Below are 23,609 nucleotides of genomic sequence, written 5' to 3'. Positions count from 1 at the left end.
GTCCCTTAGGATTTTTGCCCGAAGCTTCAACCCACCAAGACTTTTCGCCTACGGTTACCACCCCCCAGGACCTAACGTTACCACCTGCCTAACCGCAGCTAAGACTATTGTCTAAGTAATTTTAGGACTTTCCTGCAATCTTATTCAACATATCAGATAACAAAATACTTTAACTTTGAACCCTTTGACATAATCAAAATATGGGTTCGATCGTCGGATGCTTCCTGCACCAACAATCTCCCCTTTTTTTATTATAGCAACACGGTTCAAAGTTAAGTAAAAATATGACAACGATATAAGGAATTTTAAGCATAAGAATAAATGTAATGAAGTAAAAACAAACTTCCTTATGCTCTAATAAAATTTCTTATATTCCCCCTTACTTAACTTTGACTTTTCTCTCCCCCTTTTACATAAATCAAAAATAATAAGTAGAGAGAAAAAGTAGAAGAATATTTTATTTAAATCTAAGCTCCCCCTGAAGGATAGCACTTAGCTAAATTTTTGGCTTTGAAAATAATTATTTTTGAGAAAACTTAGTTAAGTACTTAGCTTAGCGGGGGTTTTTCATAATTTACTTTTCAAATAAATTGAATTTTTTGGAAATATTTAAAAGAAATTTTAAAAAAAAACTTAGCTTGACTTCCTTCACTCCCCCTTAATTAATGCCTTAATAAATTCTTAGGGTCCGAGAGTCCAAGCATATACATTAACAGAAACTTAATAATTGTTACATATGATTTTCCTAAATTTCCATCTTCTCTCATTCTAAGTTATCAAGCATATTCAGCATATGAGTGAGTATAAGACGAAGTTAACTTTATTTAATTTTTATCAATATTTGAAATTGAGATAAGTTTGAAAATTTAGTGAGTTTGAATTTCAAATGAGTAAATATTTAAAATTTTGAAGATATTGAAAACATAATGAATTCAGTTTTAAATCATAATTTCAAAATATGATTTGAGAGTTAATTAAGATTTTTTTAAAAATTAATTATCAATAAAACTGTAATTTGAAAATTTAAATTTTAAAAATTTAAAATTTTAATAATTAATAATTTGAAATTTAATTATGATTTTAAAAATTTTAATTTTGGAATTACTGATTTTGAATTTTGAAATTATTATGATTTGAAAATTATAGTTTTATAGATAATGACTTTGAAAATTGAAATTATTATGATTTGAAACCTAAATATGATTTGAAAATAATTATTATTTAAGATTTTGAATAAAAAAATATCATTTGATATTTTGAACTAAATATAATTTTTAAATGATTTTTAAAGCAATTTTTTTAAATATTTTTAAATAATTTTTAAACGGTTTAAAATAATTTTTAAAAGGTTTTTAAAATGATTTTTTTAAGTTTTTTTTTTAAAAATAATTTTTAAATAATTTTTAAATGGTTTTTTAAAATAATTTTTAAAAGGTTTTTAAAATGATTTTTAAATAGTTTTTAAAATGTTTTTAAAATGAATTTTAAATAATTTTTAAAAGGTTTTAAAAATGATTTTTAAATAATTTTTAAAAGGTTTTTAAAATGATTTTTAAATAATTTTTAAGAGGTTTTTAAAATACTTTTTAAAAGATTTTTTTAAAAAAATAATAATTTTTAAAAGGTTTTTTTAAATTATTTTTGAAATGATTTTTAAATAATTTTTAAAAGTTTTTTTTTAAATGATTTTTAAATAATTTTTAAAAGGTTTTTAAAATGATTTTTAAATAATTATTAAAAGGTTTTTAAAAGGTTTTTTTTAAATGTTTTTTAAATAATTTTTAAAAGGTTTTTTTTAATGATTTTTAAATATTTTTAAAAGGTTTTTTAAAATGATTTTTAAAAGGTTTTTTAAAATGATTTTTAAAAGGTTTTTTTAAATGATTTTTAAAAGATTTTTTTAAATGATTTTAAAATAATTTTTAAAAGCTTTTTAAAATGATTTTTAACAGGTTTTTTAAAATAATTTTTAAATGAAGTAATTTTTTACTAATTAATTATGATTATAGGATGATTAATTATAGAATTAAATAGGATTTTGAAATTAATTAAAATTAATTTAATTTAATTGATTAACTATTTTAATCCTAGTTCCATCTCGCCTTTTTCTATATTATCAATCAGGGAACCTTAATAATTTTGTGAGATGGTTATCTTTAATCTTTAATCTAAATTCCATCTAAAGATTAATTTACATTTAAGTTAGACTTAGTGATCCTGTCCGAACGCTAACTCAACGGACGATGGGCACATGGCGCTCTCCGGACGGCTGACGTGGATCTCCGACCGATCGCACGGGTCTCCAGCGAACCTGCAAAGAAGTCAGGCCGGGAAGGGGTTCCCGGTGACGACCCTCCGACGCTCAAGTCAGGCAAGAGGAAATGCAGAAGTGGCTTCGAATACGAGAGAATGCGTACCTCCGGCGAAGTGTGAGACCCCTTATATAGAGTTGTGAAGAGGCTCACGCACACATACCGAGGCGAATACGTGTCCTTTAACCATACCTCTGTATGGGCTTGTCAGAGGAGCTTGCCTGACACTATACTGCTATAATCCGAGCACCTCTCTGATGGGACAGTAGAACCTTCCGTCATAGGCTTCTGCGTATGGGTTAGTCGTCGGACACGCTTGCTGTCAGAAGATGTCCTCCGATGTTTCCCTTGTCCTTTTGTCTCTTCTTTTCCCGCGCCGGGCGTCCGGCCGCTCGGCAGTCCCATCACGTCCGACCGAACGTAGGTACTGATCCACTCGGGAGATTCCAAGTCGTGTACTCGGCTGAAACTGTTCACAGCATTACTGCTTTATGCCTCGGTCGAGCAGGCTATCCGCTCGGCCCGGCTACCCTGTTCACCATGAGCGTCGGAGACCCGACTCCTCGTCGGGTTCTTTGATTCCGCTTAAACCCCGTTCAGTCGGTCGGTCCCCCCTTTTCCGGTCGGTCGTTTAACCTTTGACCTCCACATGGCGTTGACTTCCCTTAAAGGGGGTCCCCCGTCCTTACTACCGGATCACTTGCCTCCCCTTCAAGTCTAGTCGAAGGAGGCGATTAGTCCGACTGACTGGACCATCAGTTGCGCCGAGCGGCGTCCATATGCAATTACCCTCCGCTCGCCTGAAGGGGTGATGTATATATTCGGCCTGAGTCCGATCAGGACCCCTCTCCCAAGCGGCTTCGGTAAGAATTTTACTTGTACATTCGCTTTGATTGCTAACTGATTTTCTCCTTTTTCCTTTGCAACGGACATCGTCATGGAGTCTGTGATGGCCGGCATTTTGAAAAGGAAGGCGGCGGCGCTCGAGGCCGCGGCGGCCAAAGAAATGGAGACGCTTGGCATTCAGCCGGTCGGCTCTAACGAAGGAGAGAGCGAGACAAATGCTGGGGAGTCGGCCGCTCAGGCTTCTCTCCCGGAGCCAGCGGCTGGCGCAACTGCTAGTCGAGAGCCTTCCGTCCGGGAGGAAGGCTCGGCTCAGGAGGAAGAGCACCCCCTCCGACAAAAGAGGCGCCACACGGAGACACCACTCCGCTCGGCTACATCTGCGATCCATCCATCCGAGAGGGCCACCACCGATTCTCGCGACAAAGCGCCGGTGGAGGCTATCTCGTCCGATCAGACACCCTCCCAACTAGACGCGTCTGCGAACCCCCTCGAGGTCGTTCCGATCAGCGCCCTTCCACCCGCTCCCCGCCAAGTCCAACGTTCAGCGATTTTGTCCCAATTTTCAGCGCCGGCCTTCGATCCTTCCCCCGCTTTCGCCCAGACGACCCCCGGTCGACACCGTACCATCCAGGTTTCTTTGCATCTCCCCACCGAGGAATTATTGCCCGAGGCCGCTCGGCCAACCGTGCCCGAGCACATGATAACAATGAAGGGGCCCTTAGCCGAGATGTGGGCCGACGCTCGGGCGCGCGTGGCAATGATTCCACTCAGCAATCTGGCCAATAGCCACATGCAGCAGGCCACTGGGGTAAGTGTGTTTTCTTCTGAAGTTTTTTATGCATTCTTTCCGATCGGCCATTAACAATTCTTATGCCAGAGATGGATGGAGGAGATCGCTGTCTCCAACCGTCTGGCGATGGTGGACGAGGAGCTAAAAAGGTTGAAGAGTTCGGGCGACGCGCCTTCCTAGGGTCCATCTTATGCCGAACTGCAGAAGCAACTCAAAAAGACCCAAGACTTGTTGGAGGCCGAACAGAAGAAAACGGCTGACCAGGCGCATACTTTATCCGAGCTCGATCGACAGGTCAAATCACTTGACCGAAAAATAAGCCTGGCGACCGAGCAGAAGAAAACGGCTATCTCCGACCTGGAGAAGAAGAATGTCGAGGCTCGGGGCCTGGAGCAAAAAGTCAAGGAGCTAATGGAGCAGCTCGACGGCGAGCCGCTCGGCTGAGGTGATTAAATATAAAGAAGAATTGAAGACTTTGCAGGAATCCCTCGCAGCCTCCCAAGCGGCCTTTAAAGAATATCAAGAGGCTGAGCCTGGCCGAGTCGCAGCCCTGAGGCTGAATTACATCTGTTCGAAAGTATTCTCAGAGAAAGTCTGCGAACGGATGTACACCGCCTTCGAGCTCGCCAAGACTGCCACCACCACTTATTTGAAGTTCAAGGGTCATCTGGCCGACTCCGTCCTCATCCCGGCCCAAGACCAAGCGGCGATACTCGGCAACATCCCCCAGGACATTTATGATTTCCTTGAATAGGAAGTTTTTATGTAACTCGGCCGCTCGGCCAAAAACTTATCCATTTTTGTAATTCGGCCGCTCGGCCTTAATTTCTTTAATGCTATCTTTCTTTTTCCTTTGCTAATCAATATGAGTGTTGTCCGCTCGGCTCGCCAACTACCGTTCATGTTCCTTTGCTTCTCCTCGTTATTCGCTTCTCATCCTACCTTTCTTGTGTTCGAAAGGGGTTTTTATGAAGTATTTTGCGTAACTAGTCCGCTCGGCTGAATATATCCTGTTTCGCAAATGAGATTTTTCGCCAGATGTTCACGTACTTTTGGTTACTTGGCCGATCGGCCAAACGACTTAAGAGTCGACCTCTTTATTGTTTTATTCCGGCCGGAGTGTTTATAGTCGCCGGCGCGACTCTCGATTTTTAACGTCGGAGCTCGACGGTCTTCCGCTCAGAGGGTTTATAGTCGCCGGTCCGACTCTCGACATTTAACGTCGGAGCTCGACGGTCTTCCGCTCGGAGGGTTTATAGTCGCCGGTCCGACTCTCGATATTTAACGTCGAAGCTCGACGGTCTTCCGCTCGGAGGGTTTATAGTTGCCGGCTCGACTCTCGATATTTAACGTCGGAGCTCGACAGTCTTCCGCTCGGAGGGTTTATAGTCGCCGGTCCGACTCTCGATATTTAACATCTGAGCTCGACGGCCTTCCGCTCGGAGGGTTTATAGTCACCGGTCCGACTCTCGATATTTAACGTCGGAGCTCGACGGTCTTCCGCTCGGAGGGTTTATAGTCGCCGGCTCGACTCTCGATATTTAACATCGGAGCTCGACGGTCTTCCGTCCGGGGGGTTTATAGTCGCCAGTCCGACTCTCGATATTTAACGTCGGAGCTCGACGGTCTTCCGCTCGGAGGGTTTATAGTCGCCAGTCCGACTCTCGATATTTAATGTCGGAGCTCGATGGTCTTCCGCTCGGAGGGTTTATAGTCGCCGGCTCGACTCTCGATTTTTAACGTCGGAGCTCGACGACCTTTAAGGCTAATTTCAACACTGTCGTTCGGCGAAGATTGCCAAATGCATTTCTTATCATTTTACTTCCTGCATTAAAAGAACACAGGCGACCAAGAAATACACAAAATGAATTACATCAGCGCACCTCTCACCCAGCTTGCTACGGCTGGAGAAGATTTGCGCTCCATGGTCGATCAAGTCCCACTCCATCTTCCTCCGAGCGGATCCTTATCTCCGCTCGGCCTCCTGACTCTGGCGTCGCTTGTTGATCCAGTCGCTCGGCTCGCGCCTTCTGCTTCTGTTGCTACACGAGCTTAGCTGCTCTTGCCTTGATTAGAGCGTCGAGCTCCTCCTGGGAGAGCATCACCGTGTGTGGTCGTCCAGCTTCGTCCATTGCTTCCGCTCGGATGCAGGTGCGTTCCCACAGACGGCGCCAAATTGATCCTGTCCGAACGCTGACTTAACGGACGCTGGGCACGTGGCGCTCTTCGAACTGCTGACGTGGATCTCCGACCGGTCGCACGGGTCTCCGGCGAACCTACAAAGAAGTCGGGCCGGGAAGGGGTTCCCGGCGACGACCCTCCGACGCTCAAGTCAGGCAAGAGGAAAATGCAGGAGTGGCTTCGAATACGAGAGAATGCGTACCTCCGGCGAAGTGTGAGACCCCTTATATAGAGCTATGAAGAGGCTCACGCACACATACCGAGGCAAATACGTGTCCTTTAACCATATCTCTGTATGGGCTTGTTAGAGGAGCTTGCCTGACATCATACTGCTACAGTCCGAGCACCTCTCTGATGGGATAGTAGAACCTTCCGTCATAGGCTTCTGTGTATGGGTTAGTCGTCGGACATGCTTGCTGTCAAAAGATGTCCCCCGATGTTTCCCTTGTCTTTTTGTCTCTTCTTTTCCCGCGCCGAGCGTCCGGCCGCTCGGCAGTCCCATCACGTCCGATCGGACGTAGGTACTGATCCACTCGGGAGATTCCAGGTTGTGTGCTCGGCTGAAACTGTTCACAACATTACTGCTTTATGCCTCGGCCGAGCGGGCTATCCGCTCGGCCCGGCTACCCTGTTCACCATGAGCGTCGGAGACCCGACTCCCCGTCGGGTTCTTTGATTCCGCTTAAACCCCGTTCGGCCGGTCGGTCCCCCCTTTTCCGGTCGGCCGTTTAACCTTTGACCTCCACGTGGCGTTGACTTCCCTTAAAGGGGGTCCCCCGTCCTTACTGCCGGATCACTTAGGTTTTCCAATTAGTCAATTAAATGTAAATTTCAAAGATTGGCTCGCAGGCTGTGGCGAGACACTAGGCCTTCTTGGGTAAGGGATCATCTACCACTTTTAGACAGAGCCTTTCAAAGAAATTATATATTTAATTTTCCTTTTGAAACCCCTAGATTTAATTAAACAAGTGTAAATTACGCCTAGATCCTTAATCTATCCAAATCTATACATGTATATTATAAAGAAAATAAACAATCATCAAACAATACTATTTGTTTATAAAGATAGTTTTTCTATTGGCTCCCCCTGGATCATAGCCTCGATATGGTTTATCAAGGTAATGTATTTGATCCTTGGTGACCCAATAGTGTTCAAGTCCGACTTGATTAACCAAGTTTGACTTGGGGACCCATGTTTGGACTATTTTTCTATTATTTCTATTAACTAGGGATAAGTATGATTTGTACTTTCTTTTAATTTTAAATCCAAGTCCGGATTTGTTGTAAACGGCTCGTTGTTTTCCAAGAATCAGATCAAGATTCTTCGAACCCAGGGTGAACCGTTCCAACGTGTCCTTGAGTTCTTTAACTTGAGTTTTCAAATTAGAATTTTCTTCCTCAAGTTGTTGGACTTGAGTTGAACTTCCAATTTGAACCGGCTCGGTCAAAGAACTCGAGTCAGTTGCTTCCTTAAGGGTTGTTACCTCCTTTTGGAGTGACTTCACCCGGACGTTGGATTTAGCCAATTTCTTTAACAAATAAGGAACTAAGTTTTGTCAATCGTCTAATTGAGTCTCGGCGAGTAGAGAACTTACAGTGGGGTTAGGTCCTCCGGAAACGGATACGGATCCATGGCATCGCTCGGGCTTAGTTTCTGATTCGCTCTCGGATTCTGAATCAGACTCAGTTTCAGCAACATATGCTTGCACTGGTAAAGCGAGGAAGCTTGTCGATTCTTCTTCGTCGGACTCGGATTCATATGATGACTCAGATCAAGTTGCCTTCAACACTTTCTTTCTTCGTTGCTTCTTATTTGGACAATCTGGCTTGTAGTGTCCCTTCTGGTTACAGCCATAGCAGGTGACTCTAGGCTTGACTTTCGTGTTCGTTTGAGTCACCTTTTTCATTTTGCATATCTTTCATACGAGCCTTATTAGTTCGGAGGTAATCTCATCGTCGTCTTCTGAGTCTGATTCATCTTTGGACTTGGATTTAGTTTTGTACTTTGTTTTAACTTCCCAGGTTCTGCTTATACTTGCAATCAAGGCAATACCCTTGTCGGTTGGGCGTGCATTAGTTTGTTTATGCAATTCGATCTCGGAAAAAAGTTCATCTAGTTTAATTAAAGATAAATCATTGGAAACTTTGTAAGCATAAACCATGGATGCCCACAAAGTGCTCCTCGGAAAAACGTTAAGCGCGTACCTTATTACGTCGTGATTTTCTATTCTCTGGCCGATTGTGTGAAGATCGTTCAGCAGGTCTTGGATGCGCGCGTGAAGTTGGCTCGCCGTCTCTCCTTCCTACATTTTTAAGTTATACAATTTATTAAACAATAAATCACGCTTGCTTACCTTCGTGTCGGGAGTGCCCTCGTGCAGCTCGATTAGTTTTCCCCATAGCTCTTTCGCACTTGAGAATGGCCCGACTCGGTTCAGTTCTTCTTTTGTCAGCCTGCATTGTAGCATGCAGGTTGCTTTGGCATCGGCTTCAACTTTCTTCATTATGCTAGCATCCCAGTTGATGCATGAGACTAGTTCTCCAGTGTCGTCACGTGGAAGCTCGAGACCGGTCTGGATAATGATCCACATCTCGACTTGTGTCTTGAGGTGGTATTCCATCTAGTTCTTCCAATAGCCAAAGTCCTCGCCAGAAAAGAGCGACGGGCGGACTATGCTGTAGCCTTCTTGATGGGCCATTAATCAAAAACAGATATCTCGCACACACAAAAAAAAAATGTTCCAAGACTTGGTCTTGGATTAGTAGTGTGGGAGTAAGAATAGAAAATAAATTACGATCTCGAGTGGTGTTGCACCGACTTCGAGAAAAGAATTCGATTATGAAAAACTAGATCGAAAGAAGGCAAGAATACCGATTCCGATCGACTCTGAAAAACTTAAAAACACCACGAAAAATGTGCTTGACTGGTGGTTGCACCAAATCGAAGCGACCCCGCTCTGATACCAATTGTTAGATCGAGAAGCGCTAGAGGGGGTGAATAGCAATCATGGCTTTCACTTGACGTAATCGAAAACGTAACGAGTAATGTAGCGGAATAAAACAAAAAACAATCGCGAACACAAGTTATTTACTTGGTTCAGAGCCTAGGGCGACTCCTACTCCAAGGCCTACGCTCGTTGAGCGTTTACGTTGGACAACAACTATAATAGCGTTAAAGTGTTTACAAACGAAGTGCAATCGACAGTAGTAAAATATACCAACGACAAACTAGAAATAGAAATCTCAAATCTCCAAGTCGTCGGCGTCAGGTTGAGGCTTTCTTGGAACATTTCTTTGATCAACAACACGAAGAAGATCACTTGGAATTTGTTGTACTTAGCTGTTGGTCGAAGAAACCTTAAATAGGTTGTTGATGGCGGCTCCAAGTCCTCATGGAGGCGCCTCAAAGGTGAGGTTTTATCCCGATTTGAACGCTGTGATGAGTCTTCGCTGCCTGCCCGTTATCCGCCTAGAGGTGCCTCAATCAACCATTGGGGGTGCCTCTAACCAAGCGTCCAGGGTGCCTCAGCTGTCTCTGAGGGCGCCTCCAGGCTCACTGCGCAGCCAGCCCACCTTTCCACCCGAGGCGCCTCAAGCTCCATGAGGGTACCTCGGGTACTATTCATCCGAGGCTAATCTTGCTCTTTTGTCCCTGCACAACATGTTAGTCCACAACACAACCACATATCCTGCAGATCAAAGTTAGCATATATAATATACATAATAATATGAAAGTTTTGACAGTCTCCGAACTGTCCGGTTCTGATTTCGAATTTCCTATCGGAAACCCCAAGTAGAGTTGACGCCTACTGTTCCCTCCACGGGGAAAGCGTCCTCACCTACTCCACTCAGAAGAAGTTACCTTTTACTAGTTCGTTCCTCCAGACAGACTGGCTTTTACTCGACGCTCGAGTCTTCCGGTCTTCATGCTAGACGCCCACTCCACGACCCGTCCAGACTTCCACCTGGTTCGCAACACCAAGATTTCCACTTAGGGTTACCGCCACATAGGATTTTTGCCCGAATCTTCGACCCGCCAAGACTTTCCGCCTAGAGTCACCACCACCCCCCCCCCCCAGGACCTAGAGTTATCACCCCCTAGGATTTTCCACCTGCCTAACCGCAGCTAGGATTTTTGCCTAAGTAATCATAGGACTTTCCTGTAATCTCATTCAACATATCAGATAATAAAACACCTTAACTTTGAACCCTTTGACATAATCAAAACATGGGTTCGATCATCGGATGCTTTCTGCACCAACAAACTATAATCTTTAGAAAAATTAAAGAAGTAAAATATTATTCAATTATACTAGATTGCACCCTAGACATAACTCGTGATGAACAAATATCTCTTATAATACGTTATGCGGATAATTCAATTAACTCTGTTGTGGTTGAAGAATATTGTATAGCTTTTTAAAAATGGTTAACACTTAAAAATTTGAACTTTTAACTGAACTAAAAAATATATTGAATGATCTCAAACTTAATATTGATGATATAAGAGGACAAGGGTATGACAATAGATCCAATATGAAAGAGAAGCATAATGGGGTGTAAAAAAGATTACTTGAAAAAAATCATAGAGGTTTTCTACACTTATGAATGTCATAGTATAAATTTGACATTATGTGATATGACTCATTATTGTTCTAAAACTGTGCAGGATTGAAAAAACGTTAGAGGGGAGTTAGTACGTGTCATTTTTTCATATTTTTTGGAAACTAGAGAGATAGCAACGGAAATAGAAATCAAACACAACATTAATACGATTTTTTTTACTTGGTTCACAGCCTATAGTGCTAGTTCAAGGCCCACGATCATTTATCACTTTCGTTGGGCAATTCACTAAGTATTCAATGAGTACAAAAATTTTAATATGCACAATAATTAAAGATAATAAAAATACCAATAACAAATTGAGATCTAAAGTAGAGCATTCTTGTCGATGCGACATTTTGATGTGATAGCAAAATTTTGGGGCAGCACAAAGCTCATTTGAGAGTAGAAAAATGATGTATGTAGTTGTGATTGAAGACTCATTTTATGGTGCATCATGGACACTTGAATGACCTAGGGGAGCTCAAGTGAGCCTCATCCTATCCGATGCAGTCATGTGTTATCCTATTAAGATATCTTTCTAGTTGAGATGCCTAGAATGACCTAGGGCGCATGGATTCCAAGCGCCTGAAATCACTCAGGGAGCCCAAGATCCCAAGTGGCAGGCCCCTGAGAACTGCCCAAGGCACCCTAGATCTCCCTAGATTCCTCTCCATGTGTCTAGAACTTTGTCCAAGCTATTTACTTTGGCTACATAGATCACAATGTTAGCACACAAGCATAATATAAAAGCAGACATAATTTTGATAGTCTCAGGACTGTATGGCCCTAACTTTCACATTTCTAGTGAAATTCTAGGATGGGCCGACGTCTATTATTTTGTTCAAGGGAGTGTGCCCTCATCTATTTTTCTCAGAAGAGTTTATCTGACTTGTCAAACATCCGATCCTCTATATCTATTTAGACTTCCTACTCGATATCTAATCCTCCGCCCCCCCCCCCCCCCCCCCGGACTTCTTCTCGATGTCCAATCCTTTAGACCTATCGACCTGCTAGACGTCCGGTCCTCCAAACCTATCTAGACTTCTTGCCTGGTGTACTCAATCTGCCAAAGTCTTTTGCCTAAGGTTTAATTGACCTACTAGGGTTTTCCTTTGCCTAGTATCCAATCAGCTTAACCTACTAGGACTTTTGTCTTTGATTATTATCCACTAAGATTTTTGCCTTGCCTAGTATCTAGTCAACTTAACCTATTAAAACTTTCTAGTTAAGCTATCTGCACACTTAGTCAACCTAATTAACTTATAACATAGCTTAACTTTGAACTCTTTACCAATATCAAAACTCAGGGTTGATCATCTAGTGCACCCTACACCAACACTATGTCTATGTTTAGAGTGATACAACATATTTATACATTGTTTTCTTCTTCTGCCAAGCATTGGAAAGTTTTTAAAGATCATGTAGAAGGTTTGACTGTTAGACCATTGTCACAAATCCATTGGGAAAGTCATGTTAAAAATGTGAAAATTATATAAGAACAAACATAAAAGATTTAAAATGCTTTACTTGATTTGGCATAAACAAGTAGTAATCCAAAAATAAATAGTGAAACTGAATCATTGGCAATATATGAACTTGAAAATTTTGAATTCTTGCTTGGCATAGTAATTTGGTACAACTTGTTGCACGCAATTAATACCGTGAGCAAATTTCTTCAACATGAAAATATAGACATTGATGTTGCAATTCAATAATTAAAGGACTTGTTCTTACATTTGAAGAGTATAGAGAGTTTTGCTTTGATAAGGTCATGAATCATGATTGAAGCAAAGCAAATGGCGGAAGGAATGGAGATTGAAGCTATGTTTAAAGAAAAATTAATATATGAAGAAAGAAATAATTTGATGAAAATAGTAATAAAGATATGATACAATTAATTGAAGAATCTTTTAGAATTAATTATTTTTCCTTTTTAATGGATCAAGTTATTTCTTTACTAAAAACTCGATTTGAATAATTTCAAAAATTATTTGTGTTTTTATTCAATTTAGAGATATTGAAATTTGCTAATAATGATAACTTCAATTTAGAGATATTGAAATTTGCTAATAATGATAACCTAATAAAATCTTGTAAAAAACTTGAAAATACTTTGAAATATAATGGCAAGTTAGACATTATATAAGTTATCAATTTTAAAACAGTCTTAAAAAAGAACATTATTAGATGTTTAAATTATCTAATTACTTATGTTGTCTATGAAATTTTGTTGATTATATCCGTTACAATGGTATCTAAAAAAAGAATTCATCTTCAAAGAACCATGTCAAAAAAAGATTAAATAAATTAAAAATATTATCCATTGAAAAAAAAAATCAAACATGTTGATTATATAAACTTAATTGCACAAGATGTGTTCTATTTAAATAATTATTAATAATATTTAATTTTTTATTTCATTATATTTTGTGATATTAAATATTATTTAATTTCATATTTCCATTAAAAAACTATTATCTTGTAACAAATCTTGCAATTTTACTAAAAAAGATTGTTGAAAAAAAATTTTACGACAGTCTTATAACAAAAAAAAATTCATCAAATATGTTAACGTAAAATTCTGCCTTAAAAAAAATCATTATAAATACAAAAAAAAAAAATTCACTGCTAATTTATAACAAAATTTTATTGGTCGTAAACAAAATTAATTTTCATAATAAATCAACATTAATTATCATCACAAATCAATGACAAAGATCTTTTCATTGCAGATCAGCAATGAAATCTTTTTCACTAATTTATCAGACAAATTTATTTTCATTGTAAAATTTATCACAGATTCAGATATTTTCAAAGATCCAGCTCTGAATCAATTTCTCCAGACGAAAATCAATTTCTCCAGCCGCATCGTGGTAAACAAATAAGATAACAATTTTAAACCTCAATTTGAAAAGAAGAATACTCACATGACAGACTTCACTTATTTAAGTCTGTTTCACGGAAGAACACAACAACGAAAGCATTCATCGTTCAATGTAGCAAGCATTGAAAAGAATAACATAGCGTAAAATTGCAAAAAGCAAACTTCGATAATAAAACTTTTTTACATCCCAGTAAGGGATTCAAACACAGAGGTAGTAGTAGACAACAGCAAAAACCTAAACCCTAATCAGATCAGACAAGCGAATCAGAGCAATTAAGCCCTCTCCCCACGGATCCTGCGAGCAAGTTGAATGTCCTTGGGCATTATAGTCACCCGCTTGGCATGGATGGCGCATAGATTGGTATCCTCAAAGAGACCAACCAGATAGGCCTCCGCCGCCTCCTGGAGCGCTGCTACAGCAGAGCTCTGGAACCGGAGGTCCGTCTTGAAGTCCTGGGCAATCTCACGGACAAGACGCTGGAACGGGAGCTTACGGATCAGAAGCTCTGTGCTCTTCTGGTACTTGCGGATCTCCCGCAGCGCCACCGTGCCAGGGCGGAATCGATGGGGCTTCTTCACACCGCCGGTGGCAGGCGCCGATTTGCGAGCTGCCTTGGTCGCCAGTTGCTTGCGCGGGGCCTTCCCTCCGGTGGATTTTCTCGCCGTCTGCTTCGTCCGAGCCATTGCGATGGATTACGAAATCGGCGGTAGGAAGAGAGAACTAGGTTTTGTGATTTAGGAATCGGAACGACGAATTAGGAAGAAACACGGGGTCATTTAAATAAGGAGATGTGCCAGGGAAACCGAAAAAAAAAGGCGGGTTCCGAAAGTGTAATCCTCCGACTAAGTCGTAAGTGTTAGACCGTCAGATGTAGATAAATGAATGGTAGAGATCTATCTAAAACTGAGCATGCGGATCGCGATCCGTGGCTAAACCACGAAGGCTTTGCTATTGCCTTTTGGAATATTGGTATTTTAGGAAAAAAAAAATAAAGACACTTAATCAAAATATGAAAACAAAATTCTGCGCAAGTTCGGTAACGAAAATGTTTTCATTGCAGATATGACGTATAAATTAATTTTTTATTATAGTTTTGGTAACGAGAATAATTTTATTTTAAATTTGGCGATGGAAATATTTTATTTTCGTTACCAAATCTATAACGTAAACAGGAGAATAAAAATCCATTGGTAACATATTTTGTTAAGAAAATTATTTTCTTCGAATTTGCGACAACGAATTAGTTACAATCATGATTTGAGTGACCTAACCATGTTTGGTATATGCAAGAGTCCCTCCATGTCATGATTATTTGTACTAATGGTTAGTAGTCACTCGTGATTTACCTCCTTCGTGTTGGCATAGGGACGAATTGACGGGGACGCTAGGGACGAACGAATCACCTTTACCACAAAAGTTACATTGGATTAGTACAATTTGAATCCTAAATTCTTTTTCCTTCCTACAAGGATGCCCACACCATCCGCAACTTCCATAGTTACGATTTATTTTAAATCAGCCTTAATACTTCTCAACTCTCAAGATAGAAATAGCATCTCATTCACAGTAGAATCAGTCTGTCTTCCATCCGTCGCTTCATCTTTCAAAGGCTATCCATGAGGTATTATCATAATGAGGTTTGGGGTTTGAATCTCGATAAAGTTGAGGTAAATACCTCCCTTATGTGCTAGTCACTATTTCAAAGGCTAGTAGTCGTCCGTGATTTACCTCCTCCGTGTTGGCCCTGGAACGAATTGACGAGGACGCTAAGGACGAACGTATTCACCTTTTACCACAATCTTTTCCAACACATATGATTCATGTTATACTATCTTTGTTTTGTTTATCAAGTTAGGCAAAGTTTTCTAGAAATGATGATCGAAATTGATAAATGAACTTAAACTAGTTAAATTTCAAAAATGAATTATTTGTTGTGTTTCTTAGATTCTATGAAATTCATTTGTGCTCTCATTTTTTATATTTTGATTCCTGAAAGATTATTTATTAATTTTAGTCCAGATTAATAGTTGTACCAAAGTAGCTTAAGTTATTCTACGCTTTTTGTCTTTTATTTAAGTCCTTGGAGACCATCTGGCATCAACATTATTAAATGATTTTAAACCAATTAAATGTCACAAATAAGTTATCAAATGTTAATTTATAACATAGACAACAGAAAACTCATAATAATTAGTCTCACATGTCAAGTTTTGAACTAAAACATTTTAGGCATGTGTCCGATAAATTAATATATTAAAATTCTCATCGACATGACAAATTTAATAAGAACTAGCGACTAGAAATTTAAGGGAAGAAGAATTAACCTTGTCCTTCTTTTATTTTCTTTATAAGGTAAGATTCATATTTTCATAATTGTATATACCTTTTTGGGTTAAAAAAATTGAGGTAGAACAATTGTCATACCAAAACTATATGTTGCTCCGCCCTTGCTTGCGTGGAACTTGTGTGTGTAATATAATATATGAACGTGTGCGGGTAACATACTATCTTTATAAAAAATTAATTTAATTCTTTTATCAGATATTAAATTGATAAGAATAAATACTACACTTAATCTTAACTAAAAGAATCTTAGCTAAAAGATCATGCAATAGTGCAATGCTAAGGTGACGCTTGAGCAACAAGCTATTGTAACAAATTTCACCTTATAAAAAAATAATTTAATATCATACTTGATCTTAGCAAAAAAAACTGAGAAAAATATACTTTTTAACATTGCTGACCCAAGTTATTTATAGAAACTTTTTTGCTCACAATGTTCCCAATTCTAAGATGTGGGACTAAGGATAACTCTAGATTTTTAATTGATTAATAAGAAAAACTTTCAATAATAGAACTCTATATCAATACATTTATAGAAATTACTAATAAACCTTTAAATCATTTTTTGTGTAAATAACAAAAAGGACATTAACGTACTTTTATTTTGGGTTTCACCAAAATTAATTAATAAAGGGAGAAGATTCTTAATAAAATAGTAGGTAAGATATGTGTTCATTAATTTTGTTCATAAAATACAATAAATATATAATTATGGACAAAAATTAAATAGGCATCCATCATTTACGTCAGATGGATGTCCTATTTTTGATTAAAATCAAATGAACGTCTCTCTTGCATTTTTTAAAGGTACATGCCCAAAATATTCATATATTAATTATCTGATCATTCAGCCATATAGAAATTAGCAACTAGCTTCTATAATGGTAGAAGCTAACACCTAGCTTCTACAACTTGCAAAAGCTAGCAAGTGGCTTTTTAAAATACATTAGCTGATCATTAAATCATATAGAAGTTAGCAACTGACTTATACAATTATAGAAACTAACATCTAACTTTTACAATACATTATCTAATCATTCGGTCGTGTACTAGCTATTGTAGAAGCTAGTTGCTAGCTTCTACAACAATGTTTTATATTATTTTGATTTTACTTATTTGAGTGATAACTTAATTAAAATAATATTTCAATGAACAAAATAAACAATTAGGACTCTAAACACTTATTATGTTTTAAATAAATATTATCTAACATTTAGCTTCTATAATGTGCAGAAGCTAGTTGCTAATTTTTACAATATATAAAAGCTAGTTGCTAGTTTTTATAACAGTAACTTTATATCATTTTGATTTTACTTTCCTAAGTAATAATCTAATTAAAATAATATTTTAATAAGCAAACCAAATGATATAGACTCCATGACATTACATTTCAAATGAATATAATTTAATCATGATTGAGTATGTAGAGCCAGTACGTAACTTCTATAACATATATATAGTAGCTATCTGGTAACTTCTATAACATGTAGCAATTATTTGTTAGCTTTTACATGTTGTAGAAGCTAGCCGATAGCTTCTACAATAGTAATGAATCCAGAGCAATTTTTGAGATAAAATCATGAGAGGCGTGTAGAGGGGCTGAAGAGGCATTCATTTGACTATTTAGTAAAAGGGACACTAATATGATGTTTCTATTAATTTGGGGTTCCCTTTTAATTTTTGCCCAATAATTATTACTATGTTCAATTTATAAGAATGACTCGAAGTGTCTATGTACCAAAGTTGGTCACACCTAATCAATTTGATCATTTATATTCAATTTGCTTGGTAGACTTGGTCAAAATTATCTTATATAGTCAACTTTGCATGGTCCATCAGAAAAAACTTGAAGGATCATAAAGTACTAAAGGGGGAGGGGGGGTGTTGAATAGCATGCGTCACTTTTTTATTTTTTCGGAAAACAAAGAATACGTAGCGGAAAAGAAAAGAAACAATGCTAACACTTTTTTTTTACTTGATTCGAGCATTCAACGACTCCTACTCTAAGGCCCGCACTCGCCAAGTGTTTTCGTTAGGCAATCCACTAAATGATCAAATATTACAAAATAATATAAAATTTAAAGTGCACGTAAATAAAGATAATTATACTGACGACTTAGAGTAGGAACTTGAGTGTTATTGTCAGAGTAACATTTTGACATTATAGTAAAGTTTCAAAGTAGCACTCAAGTATGAAAGTCATAGTCGATTGATATTTGAGGCTACTATTTGAAGCTCATTTATAGACATTTTCAGGTGTATGGACCACCTTGGGCGCCTGAACTGAGGCCTATCTAATCCTACTTCGTCACTGGATTATCCACCTCCGGGTGTCTGGATCATCCCCTAGGCGCCTAGACCACTGATGTGGCTGCACCTCGATGAAGCTCTATCCACTTCGCCTCTATCCACTCCCAGGCGCATGAATGTTGATAAGTGTCGACCAATCAAAGTGCGCTAACTCATCTATATGAGTAACTGGGTTCGAGCCAATCCAAGCACCTAGACCCACTCCGGGTGCTCGGACTTCAGGGTGCCTAAACCCTTTTGGACGCTTGAAAATTCTTTTTCTAACCGACTTGTAACTTCAATTTCCTAAAAGACACGTTAGTCCAAACACCAAAAAAATATCCTACACAATAAAATTTAGCATATTAAAAATAAGAACAATTTATGACTTAGATCCTGTCTCACTAAGACTAGGATCTAGTTATGATCTCAACTTAGATTTCTAAAATGGATACAAGTTGGATCAGTGCATAGAGCCTCATTGGGGCTCGTTCTAACTGGATCATTCTCCTCCAGTACTTACCTCACTTACCATTTGCCGACTTACCAACTTTTGACCCACCAGGTCTTCCTGTCATATGCCCCATATGGACTTCAGCTAGTTGTCAGATCTCACAGACCCAATTAGACTTCCTGTCATATATCAACCTATCTAGTTTTTCTACCAGTTTCAAACTAGACTTCAGCCTGGTGTTAGGTCTCATCAAGTCTTTCAATCCTGCACACTTGGTAAATAAGTTAAATCACAAGTCTAACTTTAACCTTTGTCATACATCAAAATCTGAGTTTAATTATTAGTGCAAACTAGACCAACAATCTTCTCCTTTTTAATGTAATAATAACATCAGTTAAAATTAGGAAAATAAAGCTCTTTCTGGCTACGTAAAAAATTATGCATTAAATCTAAAAATATACATTAAATTTAAAAATATGTATTAAGTCTAAAACCCTAACTGAAAGATATTTTCTTAACTTAACTTTTACTCTCCCCTTTCTCGCATATCAAAAAAGATAAGTGAAGTTTAAGTATAACAGATAGAAAACCAATAAGAGAGTTAAGTTTTGCAAAGAAGTTTAAAAATGGGTAAATAAGTGTTGAAAATTTGGCATATAGATTTTCAATGTTTTAACTTTCTAAAGTATTTTCAAAAACATCTCCAATACATTTTTTTTGAAAATTTACCAAGATTTTTTCAAAATATTTTTTGAACTTGCAGATATATGTTCAAAATATTTTTTAAGCACATTTTGCAATGTTTTTTGTTTTAAAAAAAAAGTAAACTAATCTAAGCATAGCTATCAAAGACAAGATTTATGTATTGCTCAAAAGTTTTAAATAATTTTTTTTATTTGAAAGGAATTGTCAAAGATTTGTACAATTAATTTTAAAAGAGTTTTGAAAACTATTTTTCAACTCATAATAAATGAAGTATTTTTCAACTTATTTTATAAAGTATTTTTCAAAACATTTTCAAGAAATTTCAAAATTATTTTCAATTGTTTAAAACAAACAATAGATTTTTCAAACTTTTAAAGAATTTTCAAAATATTATCAAGATATTTTTAAACATAAAAATTTGTAAAAAAAAAAATTAAAAAAAATATACTTTTCAATCAGGATTCCCTAACCATAAGGAGAGCTTTCTATGTATCTTAGAGGTTGATCTAAATCAAAAGAATAATTAAAGTTTATTTTTAAAAAAACATTTTGAATTTTTTTTCAAAAGTATTTTTCAATGACATTTTTAATAATTTTCAAAACATTTTTTAAGGAATTTTTAAAAGTATTTTTTAACATATTTTCAAAAATTTTCAACACTCCCTCCTCTTAATCTAACATTCCATTTTTGATAATATCCTAGGTATGTAGAATAATATATCAAAAATATTTTTAATTAATTTTGGAATTTATTAATTATATTTGAATCAATTAATCAGTTTCGTATTAAATTAATTATGTTAAAATTAATTAAGTTATGTTAGACTTAAATTAGTTTGATTAGTTTTTAAAATTGTTTAACTTAATCATTAATTAATTATGAATTGAATACATATTTGTTTAAATTATTCATGAATATTGAATTAAGATTTTGAATTAGTCTCGGATTATTATTAATTAAGTTTAAGATTGTTTTTGGATTAAGTTATTATTAAGTTAATTAATTTTAAATTATTGAGATTAAGTGAACTTTAAAAAAATTGGGATTAATATTTAAAATTAAATTAATTTTTGGATTAAAATAATTATTCGGTTGATTATTATTTTAATTAAATTAAAAGTGATTAATTATTACTTACTTAATTCAATTGATTAATTTTTATTTAATTATTACTTTCGGATTAATTATTAATGATTAATATTAATTAATATTTTATTATTAAATTTGTATTAATTGTTTTATCATTAAATTGATTAAAATAAGATTAATTAAATTAAGAATGATTATTGAATTAACTTTATTAATTCAATTTGAATTAATTAAGATTGATAAACAAGTTATTAAATTTTAGATTAATTGACTTATTAATTAGCATTAATTTAATTTAATTTTAATTTACTTTAATTTTAAGTTTTAATTGAAGTTTAACTAGGTTTTAATTTAATTTTAATTGAAGTTTAATGTTTAAATATTTAATTAATTTAAAGTGTTATTTAATGTTTAAATATTTATTTAATTTAAAGTTTAAATATTTAATTATTCTATAATTTTAATTAATATTTTAATTTATGTTTAATTAAGTTTTAATTTAATTAAGTTTTAAATTGAGTTTCAGTAAGATTTAAGTTTAAATTTTATTAAGGTTTAAATTGAGTTTAACTAAGATTTCATTTTAAATTTGATTAAGATTAAAATTGAGTTTAATTAATATTTAAGTTTAAATTTGATTAAGGTTTAATTTCATTTTTAATTAAGATTTAAGTTTTAATTAACTTTTAAATTTAAGTTTAATTTTAAGTTAAGTTTTTTATCTCACTCCATCTACATTTTCACCCAATGTAATCTTATAGGTTTTTTGAAATAAGTTAGTTAAAATTTTATTTTGAAGATAGTTTGACCTCATATTAGATTTAGATTTAATTATTAGTTAATTAAATGTACATTTCAAAAATTAGCTTCTAGGCTATGGCGAGGCATAGGAGCCTTCTTCAGTATCGGAACAACGATCACTTCTTGACAAAGTATTTTTAAGAAATTGTTATCTTTCTATTGAAAAACTTTAGTCTAACTAGTTTAGGATGTGGCAAGATAGTTTCGGTTAGTTCCACATAATAGGGTACGCTTACACTACTTGACTTCCTAAACCAAGCTTCTCTAGTATACTATCATCTCGCCCCTCTCTGATACTATGTTAGATAAGAATGAGATTATCTTCTTCCTATCTATCCCTAATTATCCAAGTGGGTAGGTTATGTTCTTAAAGTTGCAACTAAGTTGGCGTCTTTTCTGAATCATAGAACCTTTGTTTTGTATTTATATAATGAATTTTATTTTTAGGTATATTTTATTTTGTCCTACTTGGTTAAATAAACTTTAGAACTCATGCTTTAGTTTGATTAAGTTTAATTAAGTTTTTATTTACTTAAGTTTAATTAGATGTTTAAGTTTCAATTTAGGTTTTTAATTTTGAATTAATTAATTTGATTAAATTATCTTTTTATTTTACAAAAATGTACTTAATATTTAAATTTCCCTTTAGTCTTGAATTGGTTAAATTTGGTAAATTATCTTTATGTGAAATATTATCTTTAAGATTTAATTTTTTTATTAATTTTTAATTTATTAAATTGGTTAAATTATATTTGTTTAAAAGATTATCTTTAATATTTAAATTTTTATTAATTTTAAATTTGTTAAATTATTTGTGTTTAAGATCTTATCTTAAATAGTTAATTTTTAATTTCTTAAATTATTTTTATTTTAGATAGTAATTTCTAGATTGACATTATCTATATTATCAAATATTTTATTAAAAAAATTATTAATTTTATCTAGATCAAAATTCTTCATTTTTAAGTTTTAAATTTATCTTAATATTTGAATTGATTAAATTACTATTAATTAATTAATTTTTTTAGGGATAAGATTTGAATTAGTAAATTGAGATTTATCTTATTTAATTAAGTTTGAAATTTTCAAATTTAAATTATTTAATTTTAAATTTTTAGAATTAATTAAATTTATATTTTTATTAATTTTATAATTAATTAGAGTTGAACTTTTATTAATTTTAGAATTATTTGAATTAATATTTAAAATTTAGAAATTATTTAAATTTAATTTTTTATTACTTAAATTTATATTAATATTCTTATTTCCAGAATTAATTAAGTTATTTAATTTAATTTGGTCAATGCTTTATTTGACCAAATCAAAATTGATGTCATCAAAGTTTTGATTGATTTGATTAAAATATAAAATTAATTAATTTAAATTTATTTGGTCATTTTATCATTTGAATTATTTAAATTTGGAAATAAAGAATACGCAACGGAAAAGAAAAGAAACAATCCTAATACTTTTTCTTTTACTTAGTTTTGAGCCTTCAACGATTTTTACTTTAAGACTCACACTCGCTGAATGCTTTCGTTGTACAATCCACTAAAAGATCAAATATTACAAAATGATATAAAACTTAAAGTACAAGTAAATAAAGACAATTATACCGACGACTTAGAGTAGGAACTTGAGTGTTGTCGTCGGAGTAGCGTTTTAGCATTGTAGTGAAATTTCAAAGTAGCACACGAGTATGAAAGTCATAGTCAATTGATATTTGAGATTGTTGTTCGAAGCTCCTTTTATAGATATTTCTGGGCACTTGGACTGAGACTTATCTGATCCTACTTCGTCGTTGGATTATCCACCTTCGAATGCCCTGGACCGCTGACGTGTCTACACCACGACAAAACTCTCCACCTCACCTCTATCCACTCTCGAGCGCCTGGACCACCCCTGGACGTCTGGACGTTAACGTGTGTGGACCAATCGGAGTGCACCAACTCATTTGCACGAGTAGCTGGGTTCAGGTTAATCCAGGCGCCTGGACCCACTCTGATCGTCCGATCCTCTAGGCGCCTGGACCTTTCCAAAGCGCCTAGAAATCTTTTTCTAGTGAACTTATAACTTCAATTTCCTACGAGACACGTTAGTCCAAATAATAATAAAAAATACCCTGTAAAATAGAGTTTAACACAATAAAAACAAGATCGATATATAATTTAGATGCGATCTCCCCAAGACCAGGATCTAAGTTGGACTAGGGCCTACAACCCCATTGGAGCTCGTCCTCACTGGATAACTCTCCTCCATTGCTTATCTCACTTATCATTTGCCGACTTACTCAACTTTTTATCCACCA

At 35.6% G+C, this 23,609-nt stretch overlaps 1 protein-coding gene across 1 annotated transcript; it reads right to left on the bottom strand.

Moving 5' to 3' along the window:
- Positions 1-13,765: 13,765 nt before the first annotated feature.
- Positions 13,766-14,372, bottom strand: LOC121998338 (histone H3.2). Its single transcript, XM_042553231.1, has one exon. It carries the CDS (start codon positions 14,300-14,302, stop codon positions 13,892-13,894), a length of 411 nt encoding a protein of 136 aa, XP_042409165.1. The 5' UTR covers positions 14,303-14,372; the 3' UTR covers positions 13,766-13,891.
- Positions 14,373-23,609: the final 9,237 nt, after the last annotated feature.

This window comes from Zingiber officinale, chromosome 6A (genome assembly GCF_018446385.1).
Source record: "Zingiber officinale cultivar Zhangliang chromosome 6A, Zo_v1.1, whole genome shotgun sequence".
Lineage (NCBI taxonomy): Eukaryota > Viridiplantae > Streptophyta > Magnoliopsida > Zingiberales > Zingiberaceae > Zingiber > Zingiber officinale.
This window is presented reverse-complemented; position numbering and strand designations above follow the sequence as displayed.

Bases quoted from the DNA above. Each gene is read 5' to 3' on its own strand.
- LOC121998338 (XM_042553231.1), bottom strand. From the start codon at position 14,302: ATGGCTCGGACGAAGCAGACGGCGAGAAAATCCACCGGAGGGAAGGCC.